This window comes from Somniosus microcephalus, chromosome 3 (genome assembly GCF_052327205.1).
Source record: "Somniosus microcephalus isolate GS21.2 chromosome 3, FLI_Smic_1.0, whole genome shotgun sequence".
Taxonomy (NCBI): Eukaryota; Metazoa; Chordata; class Chondrichthyes; order Squaliformes; family Somniosidae; genus Somniosus; species Somniosus microcephalus.
In genome coordinates, this window is record NC_140989.1 from 6,521,765 (window position 1) to 6,538,747 (window position 16,983).

Here is a 16,983-nt window from a genome sequence, read left to right on the forward strand (position 1 = left end):
CCCACCATGGTTCTGCTAAAATGTATCACCTCACACTTCTCTGTATTAAATTCCATCTGCCACTTGTCTGCCCATTCTGCCAGCCTTTCTATGTCCTGTTGCAGTCGATTGGTATCATTATCACTGTGTGCCACACCCCCAAGTTTGGTGTCATCGGCAAATTTAGAAATTCTACTCTGTATTCCAATATCCAGGTCATTTATATATATAAAGCAGTGGCCCCAGCACCGACCCTTGGGGAACACCACTGTCTACCATCCTCCAGTCTGAAAAACAGCCATTTACCACAACTCGCTGTTTTCTGTCCTTAAGCCAATTCCTTATCCAAGCTGCCACTGACCCACCTATTCCATGAGCCTCAATTTTGTTAACCAGCCTTCTATACGGTACTTTGTCAAACGCCTTCCAAAAATCCATGCAGACAACATCCATTGCATTCCCTTCATCAATCCTCTCTGTTACTTCATCAATAAATTCAATTAGATTAGTCAAACACGATCTGCCTTTCACAAATCCGTGTTGGCTCTCCTTAATTAGCTTAAACCTCTCTGGGCAGAGATTGCCTGGGTCAGTGTCACTAGGCCGGCCTAATATGATTGTGTTCTCTAGTAACTGTTTACAATCGAGTGGGCTACTCGGCTGTTTCAGAGGTCATCAAGAGCCAAGCACTTAGTGTGGGACTGGAGTTACTGGCAGCCAGACCGTGTAGGGGTGACAGGCTCCCCTCCCTGAAGGACACTGGCGAACCAGCTGGGGTTTTCCGAGAGTCTGGCAGCTTTGATGGTCACTTTTCCTGGTGTGGGCAGCTAGCGCCACATCTCAGCACCTCCCCTGGGCAGTGGGGGCCTAGGCTGAGCCAGCAGTCTGGGTGCCTGCCACTGAACCTTTGGTGATCGATTCTCGCCTGCTCCCTACACACTCGGATCGGGAGTGTGGATCCTGGCAGGTGCCTTTCGTCCCCACAGAATGTTGGCAGATTTGATTAACTCGTCCTCCTAGGCCAGAGGATCGCTTCTTTTCCATGGTTTATTTTAATTTTTAATGTTTCAGGAGTGATGCAGGGTCCAGAGGTCATTCAGTTTCCGGAACTGATGAGAGTCCGAAAAGGGGGCGTGGTGCAGATACAGTGTGCGATGGTGAAGGGCAGCGTGGGAGACACTGCGGTCCACTGGGATGTGAACAGAGCAGGTTCCAGTCATAGGCTCCTGAATCATTCCGCGACTGACGAGGTTACCCGATCCCAAGGCATCACTGACCGATTTCAATCTTCCAGAGATCACAAGTACAACAGTTTCATTCTCACCATCAGAGACATGCAGCAAAGTCACGATGGTACATACTACTGTGGTATTATGGAAAAGAAAGACAAGACGGGGACCAAGATAACAGTATTAAGTAAGTAGCTTTTAGATAACACTGGAATATTCACACTGACTGTACTGTGAACCTGTTAGGTAACACTGGAATATTCACACTGACTGTACTGGGATCCTGTTAGATAACACTGGAATATTCACACTGACTGCACTGGGAACCTGTTAGATAACACTGGAATATTGACACTGACTGTACCGGGAACCTGTTAGATAACACTGGAATATTCACACTGACTGTACTGGGAACCTGTTAGATAACACTGGAATATTCACACTGACTGTACCGGGAACCTGTTAGATAACACTGGGATATTCACACTGACTGTATGGGAACCTGTTAGATAACACTGGAATATTCACACTGACTGTACTGGGAATCTGTTAGATAACACTGGAATATTCACACTGACTGCACTGGGAACCTGTTAGATAACACTGGAATATTGACACTGACTGTACCGGGAACCTGTTAGATAACACTGGAATATTCACACTGACTGTACTGGGAACCTGTTAGATAACACTGGAATATTCACACTGACTGTACCGGGAACCTGTTAGATAACACTGGGATATTCACACTGACTGTATGGGAACCTGTTAGATAACACTGGAATATTCACACTGACTGCACTGGGAATCTGTTAGATAACACTGGAATATTCACACTGACTGCACTGGGAACCTGTTAGATAACACTGGAATATTAACACTGACTGTACCGGGAACCTGTTAGATAACACTGGAATATTCACACTGACTGTTTTGGGAACCTGTTAGATAACACTGGAATATTGACACTGACGGTACCGGGAACCTGTTAGATAACACTGGAATATTCACACTTACTGTACTGGGAACCTGTTAGATAACACTGGAATATTCACACTGACTGTACCGGGAACCTGTTAGATAACACTGGAATATTCACACTGACTGTACTGGGAACCTGTTAGATAACACTAGAATATTCGCACTGACTGTACTGGGAACCTGTTAGATAACACTGGAATATTCACACTGACTGTACTGGGAACCTGTTAGATAACACTGGGATATTCACACTGACTGTACCGGGAACCTGTTAGATAACACTGGAATATTCACAATGACTGCAATGGGAACCTGTTAGATAACACTGGAATATTCACACTGACTGTACCGGGAACCTGTTAGATAACACTGGAATATTCACAATGACTGCACTGGGAACCTGTTAGATAACACTGGAATATTGACACTGACTGTACCGGGAACCTGTTAGATAAAACTGGAATGTTCACACTGACTGTACCGGGAACCTGTTAGATAACACTGGAATATTCACAATGACTGCACTGGGAACCTGTTAGATAACACTGGAATATTCAAACTGACAGTACCGGGAACCTGTTAGATAACACTGGAATATTCACATTGACTGTACTGGGAACGTGTTAGATAACACTGGAATATTCACACTGACTGTACTGGGAACCTGTTAGATAACACCGGAAAATTAACACTGACTGTACTGGGAACCTGTTAGATAACACTGGAATATACATACTGACTGTACTGGGAACCTGTAAGATAACACTGGAATATACACACTGACTGTACCGGGAACCTGTAAGATAACACTGGAATATTCACACTGACTGTACTGGGAACCTGTTAGATAACACTGGAATATTCACACTGACTGCACTGGGAACCTGTTAGATAACACTGGAATATTGGCACTGACTGTACTGGGAACCTGTTAGATAACACTGGAATATTCACAATGACTTCACTGGGAACCTGTTAGATAATACTGGAATATTCACACTGACTGTACCGGGAACCTGTTAGATAACACTGGAATGTTCAAACTGACTGTACCGGGAACCTGTTAGATAACACTGGAATATTCACAATGACTGCACTGGGAACCTGTTAGATAACACTGGAATATTCAAACTGACAGTACCGGGAACCTGTTAGATAACACTGGAATATTCACATTGACTGTACTGGGAACGTGTTAGATAACACTGGAATATTCACACTGACTGGACTGGGAACCTGTTAGATAACACCGGAAAATTAACACTGACTGTACTGGGAACCTGTTAGATAACACTGGAATATACATACTGACTGTACTGGGAACCTGTAAGATGACACTGGAATATACACACTGACTGTACCGGGAACCTGTAAGATAATACTGGAATATTCACACTGACTGTACCGGGAACCTGTTAGATAACACTGGAATATTCACACTGACTGCACTGGGAACCTGTTAGATAACACTGGAATATTCACACTGACTGTACTGGGAACCTATTAGAAAACACTGGAATATTCACACTGACTGCACTGGGAACCTGTTAGATAACACTGGAATATTCACACTGACTGTACTGGGAACCTGTTCGATAACACTGGAATATTCACACTGACTGCAATGGGAACCTGTTAGATAACACTGGAATATTCACACTGACAGTACTGGGAACCTGTTAGATAACACTGGAATATTCACACTGACTGTACCGGGAACCTGTTAGATAACACTGGAATATTCACACTGACTGTACTGGGAACCTGTTAGATAACACCGGAATATTCACACTGACTGTACCGGGAACCTGTTAGTTAACACTGGAATATTCACACTGACTGTACTGGGAACCTGTTAGATAACACTTGAATATTCACACTGACTGTACCGGGAACCTGTTAGATAACACTGGAATATTCACATTGACTGTAGTGGGAACCTGTTAGATAACACTGGAATATTCACACTGACTGTACCGGGAACCTGTTAGATAACACTGGAATATTCACACTGACTGTACTGGGAACCTGTAAGATAACACTGGAATATTCACGCTGACTGTACTGGAAACCTGTTAGATAACACTGGAATATTCACACTGACTGTACCAGGAACCTGTTAGATAACACTGGAATACTCGCACTGACTGTACTGGGAACCTGTAAGATAACACTGGAATATTCACACTGACTGTACTGGGAACCTGTTAGATATCACTGGAATATTCACACTGACTGTACTGGGAACCTGTTAGATAACACTGGAATATTCACACTGACTGTACTGGGAACCTGTTAGATAACACTGGAATATTCACACTGACTATATTTGGAACCTGTAAGCTAACACTGTAATATTCACACATAACATAAGAACATAAGAACATAAGAAATAGGAGCAGGAGTAGGCCAATCGGCCCCTCGAGCCTGCTCCGCCATTCAATAAGATCATGGCTGGTCTGACCCTAACCGCCAATCTACTATCACAGAACCATCTCCTGAATCTAACAGAATTAGAGACACGAAATAGGAGCAGGATCAGGCTACACGGCCCCTGGGCCTGCTCCGCTACCCACAGGGACATAACCGATCCGAACCTAGACTCATGTCCAAATTCCTGCCCGCTCCCCGTAACCCTTAATTCCCTTTACTTCTAGGAAACTGTCTATTTCTGTTTTAAATTTATGTAATGATGTAGCTTCTACAGCTTTTTGGGGCAGCATATTCCATGGACCTACCACCCTCTGAGTGAAGTAGTTCCTCCTCATCTCAGTTTTGAAAGAGCAGGTCCTTATTCTAAGACTATGCCCCCTAGTTCTAGTTTCACCCATCATCGGGAACATCCTCCCCGCATCCACCCGATCCAAACACTTCACAATGTTATATGTTTCAATATGATCGCCTCTCATTCTTCTGAACTCCAATGAGTAGAGTCCCAATCTACTCAACTTCTCCTCATATGTCCATCCCCTCATCCCTGGGATTAACCGAGTGAACCTTCTTGGTACTGACTCGAGAGCAAGTATGTCCTTTCTTAAGTATGGACAACAAAATTGTGCGCAGTATTCCAGGTGCGGTCTCACCAATACCTTGTACAACTGAAGCAATACCTCCCTATTTTTATATTCTATCCCCCTAGCAATGAAAGCCAACATTCCATTGGCCTTCTTAATCACTTGCTGCACCTGCATACTAACCTTTTGAGTTTCGTGCACCAGGACCCCCAGATCCCTTTGTACTTCAGTACTTTCCAGTTTCTTGCCATTAAGATAATAACTTGCTCTATGATTTTTCCTGCCAAAGTGCATAACCTCCCACTTTCCGGTATTGTATTCCATCTGCCAAACCTCTGCCCACTTACTTAGCCTGTCTATGTCCCCTTGCAGGTTTTTTATGTCCTCCTCACTCAGTACTTTCCCTCCCATCTTAGTATCATCTGCAAACTTTGATATGTTACACTCGGTCCCCCCCTCCAAATCGTACTGGGAACCTGTTAGATAACACTGGAATATTCATACTGACTGTACTGAGAACCTGTTAGGTAACACTGGAATATTCACACTGACTGTACCGGGAACCTGTTAGATAACACTGGAATATTCACACTGACTGTACCAGGAACCTGTTACATAACACTGGAATATTCACACTGACTGTACCGGGAACCTATTAGATAACACTGGAATATTCACACTGACTGTACCAGGAACCTGTTAGATAACACTGGAATATTCACACTGACTGTACTGGGAATCTGTTAGAGAACCCTGGAATATTCACACTGACTGTATTGGGAACCTGTTAGATAACACTGGAAGATTCACACAGACTGTACCGGGAACCTGTTAGATAACACTGGAATATTCACACAGACTGTACCGGGAACCTGTTAGATAACACTGGAATATTCACACTGACTGTACCAGGTACCTGTTAGATAACACTGGAATATTCACACTGACTGTACCGGGAACCTATTAGATAACACTGGATATTCACACTGACTGTACCGGGAACCTGTTAGATAACACTGGAATATTCACACTGACTGCACCGGGAACCTGTTAGATAACACTGGAATATTCACACTGACTGTACCGGGAACCTGTCAGATAACACTGGAATATTCACACTGACTGTACCGGGAGACTGTTAGATAACACTGGAATATTCGCACTGACTGTACTGGGAGCCTGTTAGATAACACTGGAATATTCACACTGACTGTACTGGGAACCTGTTAGATAACACGGGAATATTCACACTGACTGTGCTGGGAACCTGTTGATAACACTGGAATATTCACACTGACTGTACTGGGAACCTGTTAGATAACACTGGAATATTCACACTGACTGTACCGGGAACCTGTTAGATAACACTGGAATATTCACACTGACTGTACCGGGAACCTGTTAGATATCACTGGAATATTCACACTGACTGTACTGGGAACCTGTTAGATAACACAGGAATATTCACACTGACTGTACCGGGAACCTGTTAGATAACACTGGAATATTCACACTGACTGTATCTGGAACCTGTTAGATAACACTGGAATATACAGACTTACTGTACCGGGAACCTGTTAGATATCACTGGAATATTCACACTGACTGTACCGGGAACCTGTTAGATAACACTGGAATATTCACACTGACTGTACAGGGAACCTGTTGATAACACTGGAATATTCACACTGACTGCACTGGGAACCTGTTAGATAACACTGGAATATTCACACTGACTGTACTGGGAACCTGTTGGATAACACTGGAATATTCACAATGACTGTACTGGGAAACTGTTAGATAAAACTGGAATAGTCACACTTACTGTACTGGACACCTGTTAGATAACACTGGAATAATCATACTGACTGTACCGGCAATCTGTTAGATAAAACTGGAATATTCATTCTGACTGCACCGGGAATCTGTTAGATCACACTGGAATATTCACACAGACTGCACCAGGAACCTGTTAGATAACACTAGCATATTCACACTGACTGTAATGGGAACCTGTTAGATAACACTGGAATATTCACACTGACTGTACCGGGAACCTGTTAGATAACACTGGAATATTCACACTGACTGTACCAGGAACCTGTTAGATAACACTGGAATATTCACACTGACTGCACTGGGAACCTATTAGATAACACTGGAATATTCACACTGACTGTACTGGGAACCTGTTAGATAATAGTGGAATATTCATACTGACTGTACCGGGAATCTGTTAGATAAAACTGGAATATTCATACTGACTGTACTGGGAATCTGTTAGATAACACTGGAATATTCACACTGACTGTACCGGGAATCTGTTAGATAACACTGGAATATTCACACTGACCGTCCTGGGAACCTGTTAGATTACACTGGAATATTCACACTGACTGTACTGGGAACCTGTTAGATAACACTGGAATATTCACACTGACTGTACTGGGAACCTGTTAGATAACACTGGAATATTCACACTGACTGTACTGGGAACCTGTTAGATAACACTGGAATATTCACACTGACTGTACCAGGAACCTGTTAGATAACACTGGAATATTCATACTGACTGTACAGGGAACCTGTTAGATAACACTGGAATATTCACACTGACTGTACCGGGAACCTGTTAGATAACACTGGAATATGCACACTGACTGTACCGGGAATCTGTTAGGTAACACTGGAATATTCACACTGACTGTACTGTGAACCTGTTAGATAACACTGGAATATTCACACTGACTGTACTGGGAACCTGTTAGATAACACTGGAATACTCACACTGACTGTACTGGGAACCTGTTAGACAACACTGGAATATTCACACTGACTGCACTGGGAACCTGTTAGATAACATTGGAAAATTCACACTGACTGCACCGGGAACCTGTTAGATAACACTGGAATATTCACACTGACTGTACCGGGAACCTGTCAGATAACACTGGAATATTCACACTGACTGTACCGGGAGACTGTTAGATAACACTGGAATATTCGCACTGACTGTACTGGGAGCCTGTTAGATAACACTGGAATATTCACACTGACTGTACTGGGAACCTGTTAGATAACACGGGAATATTCACACTGACTGTGCTGGGAACCTGTTGATAACACTGGAATATTCACACTGACTGTACTGGGAACCTGTTAGATAACACTGGAATATTCACACTGACTGTACCGGGAACCTGTTAGATAACACTGGAATATTCACACTGACTGTACCGGGAACCTGTTAGATATCACTGGAATATTCACACTGACTGTACTGGGAACCTGTTAGATAACACAGGAATATTCACACTGACTGTACCGGGAACCTGTTAGATAACACTGGAATATTCACACTGACTGTATCTGGAACCTGTTAGATAACACTGGAATATACAGACTTACTGTACCGGGAACCTGTTAGATATCACTGGAATATTCACACTGACTGTACCGGGAACCTGTTAGATAACACTGGAATATTCACACTGACTGTACAGGGAACCTGTTGATAACACTGGAATATTCACACTGACTGCACTGGGAACCTGTTAGATAACACTGGAATATTCACACTGACTGTACTGGGAACCTGTTGGATAACACTGGAATATTCACAATGACTGTACTGGGAAACTGTTAGATAAAACTGGAATAGTCACACTTACTGTACTGGACACCTGTTAGATAACACTGGAATAATCATACTGACTGTACCGGCAATCTGTTAGATAAAACTGGAATATTCATTCTGACTGCACCGGGAATCTGTTAGATCACACTGGAATATTCACACAGACTGCACCAGGAACCTGTTAGATAACACTAGCATATTCACACTGACTGTAATGGGAACCTGTTAGATAACACTGGAATATTCACACTGACTGTACCGGGAACCTGTTAGATAACACTGGAATATTCACACTGACTGTACCAGGAACCTGTTAGATAACACTGGAATATTCACACTGACTGCACTGGGAACCTATTAGATAACACTGGAATATTCACACTGACTGTACTGGGAACCTGTTAGATAATAGTGGAATATTCATACTGACTGTACCGGGAATCTGTTAGATAAAACTGGAATATTCATACTGACTGTACTGGGAATCTGTTAGATAACACTGGAATATTCACACTGACTGTACCGGGAATCTGTTAGATAACACTGGAATATTCACACTGACCGTCCTGGGAACCTGTTAGATTACACTGGAATATTCACACTGACTGTACTGGGAACCTGTTAGATAACACTGGAATATTCACACTGACTGTACTGGGAACCTGTTAGATAACACTGGAATATTCACACTGACTGTACTGGGAACCTGTTAGATAACACTGGAATATTCACACTGACTGTACCAGGAACCTGTTAGATAACACTGGAATATTCATACTGACTGTACAGGGAACCTGTTAGATAACACTGGAATATTCACACTGACTGTACCGGGAACCTGTTAGATAACACTGGAATATGCACACTGACTGTACCGGGAATCTGTTAGGTAACACTGGAATATTCACACTGACTGTACTGTGAACCTGTTAGATAACACTGGAATATTCACACTGACTGTACTGGGAACCTGTTAGATAACACTGGAATACTCACACTGACTGTACTGGGAACCTGTTAGACAACACTGGAATATTCACACTGACTGCACTGGGAACCTGTTAGATAACATTGGAAAATTCACACAGACTGTACCGGGAACCTGTTAGATAACACTGGAATATTCACACTGACTGTGCTGGGAACCTGTTAGATAACACTGGAATATTCATACTGACAGTACTGGGAACCTGTTAGATAACACTGGATTATTCACACTGACTGTACCGGGAACCTGTTAGATAACACTGGAATATTCACACTGACTGTACAGGGAACCTGTTAGATAACACTGGAATATTCACACTGACTGTACTGGGAACCTGTTAGATAACACTGGCATATTCACACTGACTGTACTGAGAACCTGTTAGATAACACTGGAATGTGCACACTGACTGTACTGGCAACCTGTTAGATAACACTGGAATATTCACACTGACTGTACCGGGAACCTGTTAGATAACACTGGAATATTCACACTGACTGTACTGGGAACCTGTTTGATAACACTGGAATATTCACACTGACTGTACCGGGAACCTGTTAGATAACACTGGAATATTCACACTGACTGTACCGGGAACCTGTTAGATAACACTGGAATATTCACACAGACTGTACCGGGATCCTGTTAGATAACACTGGAATATTCACACTGACTGCACCGGGAACCTGTTAGATAACACTGGAATATTCCCACTGACTGCACTGGGAACCAGTTAGATAACACTGGAATATTCCCACTGACTGTACCGGGAACCTGTTAGATAACACTGGAATATTCGCACTGACTGTACTGGGAGCCTATTAGATAACACTGGAATATTCACACTGACTGTACTGGGAACCTGTTAGATAACACTGGAATATTCACACTGACTGTACGGGGAACCTGTTGATAACACTGGAATATTCACACTGACTGTACTGGGAACCTCTTAGATAACACTGGAATATTCACACTGACTGTACCGGGAACCTGTTAGATAAAACTGGAATATTCATATTGACTGTACCGGGAATCTGTTAGCTAACACTGGAATATTCACACTGACTGTACCGGTAATCTGTTAGTTAACACTGGAATATTCACACTGAATGTACTGGGAACCTGTTAGATAACACTGGAATATTCACACTGACTGTACTGGGAACCTGTTAGATAACACTGGAATATTCATACTGACTGTACTGGGAACCTGTTAGATAACACTGGAATATTCACACTGACTGTACCAGGAACCTGTTAGATAAAACTGGAATATTCACACTGACTGTACTGGGAACCTGTTAGATAATACTGGAATATTCACACTGACTTTACTGGGAACCTGTTAGATAACACTGGAATATTCACACTGACTGTACCGGGAACCTGTTAGATAACACTGGAATATTCACACTGACTGTACCGGGAACCTGTTAGAAAGCACTGGAATATTCACACTGACTGTACTGGGAACCTGTTAGATAACACTGGAATATTCACACTGACTGTACCGGGAACCTGTTAGATAACACTGGAATATTCACACTGACTGTACCGGGAACCTGTTAGATAACACTGGAATATTCACACTGACTGTACTGTGAACCTGTTAGGTAACAGCGGAATATTCATACTGACTGTACCGGGAATCTGTTAGATAAAACTGGAATATTCATATTGACTGTACCGGGAATCTGTTAGCTAACACTGGAATATTCACACTGACTGTACCGGTAATCTGTTAGATAACACTGGAATATTCACACTGACTGTACTGGGAACCTGTTAGATAACACTGGAATATTCACACTGACTGTACTGGGAAACTGTTAGATAACACTGGAATATTCACACTGACTGTACTGGGAACCTGTTAGACAACACTGGATTATTCACACTGACTGCACTGGGAACCTGTTAGATAACACTGGAATATTCACACTGACTGTACTGGGAACCTGTTAGATAACACTGTAATATTCACACTGACTGTACTGGGAACCTGTTAGATAACACTGGAATATTCACACTGACTGTACTGGGAACCTGTTAGATAACACTGGAATATTCACACTGACTGTACTGGGAACCTGTTAGATAACACTGGAATATTCACACAGACTGTACCGGGAACCTGTTAGATAACACTGGAATATTCACACTGACTGTACTGGGAACCTGTTAGATAACACTGGAATATTCATACAGACTGTACTGGGAACCTGTTAGATAACACTGGAATATTCACACTGACTGTACCAGGAACCTGTTAGATAAAACTGGAATATTCACACTGACTGTACTGGGAACCTGTTAGACAACACTGGAATATTCACACTGACTTTACTGGGAACCTGTTAGATAACACTGGAATATTCACACTGACTGTACTGGGAACCTGTTAGATAACACTGGAATATTCACACTGACTGTACCGGGATCCTGTTAGATAACACTGGAATATTCACACTGACTGTACCGGGAACCTGTTAGAAAGCACTGGAATATTCACACTGACTGTACTGGGAACCTGTTAGATAACACTGGAATATTCACACTGACTGTACCGGGAACCTGTTAGATAACACTGGAATATTCACACTGACTGTACCGGGAACCTCTTAGATAACACTGGAATATTCACACAGACTGTACCGGGAACCTGTTAGATAACACTGGAATATTCACACTGACTGTACCGGGAACCTGTTAGATAACACTGGAATATTCACACTGACTGCACTGGGAACCTGTTAGATAACACTGGAATATGCACACTGACTGTACCGGGAACCTGTTAGATAACAGTGGAATATTCATACTGACTGTACCGGGAATCTGTTAGATAAAACTGGAATATTCATACTGACTGTACCGGGAATCTGTTAGATAACACTGGAATATTCACACTGACTGTACCGGGAATCTGTTAGATAACACTGGAATATTCACACTGACTGTACTGTGAACCTGTAAGATAACACTGGAATATTCACACTGACTGTACTGGGAACCTGTTAGATAACACTGGAATATTCACACTGACTGTGCTGGGAACCTGTTAGATAACACTGGAATATTCACACTGACTGTACTGGGAACCTGTTAGATAACACTGGAATATTCACACTGACTGTACTGGGAACCTGTTGATAACACTGGAATATTCACACTGACTGTACTGGGAACCTCTTAGATAACACTGGAATATTCACACCGACTGTACCCGGAACCTGTTAGATAACACTGGAATATTCACACTGACTGTACAGGGCACCTGTGAGATATCACTGGAATATTCACACTGACTGTACTGGGAACCTGTTAGATAACACAGGAACATTCACACTGACTGTACCGGGAACCTGTTAGATAACACTGGAATATTCACACTGACTGTACCGGGAACCTGTTAGATAACACTGGAATATTCACACTGACTGTACTGGGAACCTGTTAGGTAACAGCGGAATATTCATACTGACTGTACCGGGAATCTGTTAGATAAAACTGGAATATTCATATTGACTGTACCGGGAATCTGTTAGCTAACACTGGAATATTCATACTGACTGTACCGGTAATCTGTTAGATAACACTGGAATATTCACACTGACTGTACTGGGAACCTGTTAGATAACACTGGAATATTCACACTGACTGTACTGGGAAACTGTTAGATAACACTGGAATATTCACACTGACTGTACTGGGAACCTGTTAGACAACACTGGATTATTCACACTGACTGCACTGGGAACCTGTTAGATAACACTGGAATATTCACACAGACTGTACCGGGAACCTGTTAGATAACACTGGAATATTCACACTGACTGTACTGGGAACCTGTTAGATAACACTGGAATATTCATACTGACTGTACTGGGAACCTGTTAGATAACACTGGAATATTCACACTGACTGTACCAGGAACCTGTTAGATAAAACTGGAATATTCACACTGACTGTACTGGGAACCTGTTAGATAACACTGGAATATTCACACTGACTGTACTGGGAACCTGTTAGATAACACTGGAATATTCACACTGACTGTACCAGGAACCTGTTGGATAACACTGGAATATTCACACTGACTTTACTGGGAACCTGTTAGATAACACTGGAATATTCACACTGACTGTACTGGGAACCTGTTAGATAACACTGGAATATTCACACTGACTGTACCGGGATCCTGTTAGATAACACTGGAATATTCACACTGACTGTACCGGGAACCTGTTAGAAAGCACTGGAATATTCACACTGACTGTACTGGGAACCTGTTAGATAACACTGGAATATTCACACTGACTGCACCGGGAACCTGTTAGATAACACTGGAATATTCACACTGACTGTACCGGGAACCTGTTAGATAACACTGGAATATTCACACAGACTGTACCGGGAACCTGTTAGATAACACTGGAATATTCACACTGACTGTACCGGGAACCTGTTAGATAACACTGGAATATTCACACTGACTGTACTGGGAACCTGTTAGATAACAGTGGAATATTCATACTGACTGTACCGGGAATCTCTTAGATAAAACTGGAATATTCATACTGACTGTACCGGGAATCTGTTAGATAACACTGGAATATTCACACTGACTGTCCTGGGAATCTGTTAGATAACACTGGAATATTCACACTGACTGTACTGTGAACCTGTAAGATAACACTGGAATATTCACACTGACTGTACTGGGAACCTGTTAGATAACACTGGAATATTCACACTGACTGTGCTGGGAACCTGTTAGACAACACTAGAATATTCACACTGACTGCACTGGGAACCTGTTAGATAACACTGGAAAATTCACACAGACTGTACCGGGAACCTGTTAGATAACATTGGAATATTCACACTGACTGTACTGGGAACCTGTTAGATAACACTGGAATATTCATACTGACAGTACTGGGAACCTGTTAAATAACACTGGAATATTCACACTGACTGTTCCGGGAACCTGTTAGATAACACTGGAATATTCACACTGACTGTACCGGGATCCTGTTAGATAACACTGGAATATTCACACTGACTGTACCGGGCACCTGTTAGAAAGCACTGGAATATTCACACTGACTGTACTGGGAACCTGTTAGATAACACTGGAATATTCACACTGACTGTACCGGGAACCTGTTAGATAACACTGGAATATTCACACTGAATGTACCGGGAACCTGTTAGATAACACTGGAATATTCACACTGACTGTACCGGGAACCTGTTAGAAAGCACTGGAATATTCACACTGACTGTACTGGGAACCTGTTAGATAACACTGGAATATTCACACTGACTGTACCGGGAACCAGTTAGATAACACTGGAATATTCACACTGACTGTACCGGGAACCTGTTAGATAACACTGGAATATTCACACAGACTGTACCGGGAACCTGTTAGATAACACTGGAATATGCACACTGACTGTACCGGGAACCTGTTAGATAACACTGGAATATTCACACTGACTGTACTGGGAACCTGTTAGATAACACTGGAATATGCACACTGACTGTACCGGGAACCTGTTAGATAACAGTGGAATATTCATACTGACTGTACCGGGAATCACTTAGATAAAACTGGAATATTCATACTGACTGTACCGGGAATCTGTTAGATAACACTGGAATATTCACACTGACTGTACTGTGAACCTGTAAGATAACACTGGAATATTCACACTGACTGTACTGGGAACCTGTTAGATAACACTGGAATATTCACACTGACTGTGCTGGGAACCTGTTAGACAACACTAGAATATTCACACTGACTGCACTGGGAACCTGTTAGATAACACTGGAAAATTCACACAGACTGTACCGGGAACCTGTTAGATAACATTGGAATATTCACACTGACTGTCCTGGGAACCTGTTAGATAACACTGGAATATTCAGACTGACAGTACTGGGAACCTGTTGGATAACACTGGAATATTCACACTGACTGTAGAGTCATAGAGTCATAGAGTCATAGAGTTTTACAGCACAGAAAGAGGCCCTTCGGCCCATCGTGTCTGCGCCGCCCATCCATCCCTGTCCAGTCTAATCCCATTTTCCAGCATTTGGTCCATAGCCTTGTATGCAATGGCATTTCAAGTGCTCATCCAAATGCTTCTTGAATGTTGTGAGGGTTCCTGCCTCTACCACCCTTTCAGGCATTGAGTTCCACATTCCAACCACCCTCTGGGTGAAAAAGTTCCTCCTCAAATCCCCTCTAAATCTCCTGCCCCTTACCCTGAATCTATGCCCCCTTGTTATTGACCCCCCTACTAAGGGGAAAAGTTCCTCTTTGTCTACCCTATCTATGCCCCTCATCATTTTGTACACCTCAATCAGGTCCCCCCTCAGCCTTCTTTGCTCCAAGGAAAACAACCCCAGCCTGTCCAGCCTCTCTTCATAGCTGAGGCGCTCCATCCCAGGTAACATCCTGGTGAATCTTCTCTGCACCCTCTCCAAAGCAATCACATCCTTCCTATAGTGAGGCGACCAGAACTGCACACAGTACTCCAGCTGTGGCCTCACCAGCGTTTTGTACAGCTCCATCATAACCTCCCTGCTCTTATATTCTATGCCTCGGCTAATGAAGGCAAGTATCCCATATGCCTTTTTAACCACCTTATCTACCTGTTCCGCTGCCTTCAGGGATCTATGTACATGTACACCAAGGTCCCTCTGACCCTCTGTACTTCCTAGGGTCCTACCACTCATTGTGTATTCCCTTGCCTTATTTGTCCGTCCAAAATGCATCACCTCGCACTTTTCAGGGTTAAATTCCATTTGCCACTTTTCCGCCCATCTGACCAACCCGTTTATATCGTCCTGTAGCCTGAGGCTTTCCTCCTCACAATTTACCACCCCACCAATTTTCGTGTCATCTGCGAACTTACTGATCATACCTTTTACATTCTCATCCAAATCATTTATGTAGATCACAAACAACAAGGGACCCAGCACCGATCCCTGAGGTACCCCACTGGACACAGTCTTCCAGTCACAAAAGCAACCTTCGACCATCACCCTCTGCCTCCTGCCACTCAGCCAGTTTATGATCCAACGCGCCAAGGCACCCTGGATCCCATGGGCTCTTACCTTCTTGACCAGTCT

General features: G+C 42.9%; 1 protein-coding gene across 1 annotated transcript in view; it reads left to right on the forward strand.

The window, feature by feature from the left end:
• The first annotated feature begins 1,055 nt into the window (after window positions 1-1,055).
• Window positions 1,056-16,983, forward strand: part of LOC147120815 (uncharacterized) — a 139,116-nt gene continuing 123,188 nt past the window's right edge. Inside the window, exon 1 of the mRNA XM_085977161.1 lies at window positions 1,056-1,395. Coding sequence (XP_085833287.1) covers window positions 1,056-1,395 — 340 coding nt within the window. The remainder of the gene's footprint in view (window positions 1,396-16,983) is intronic.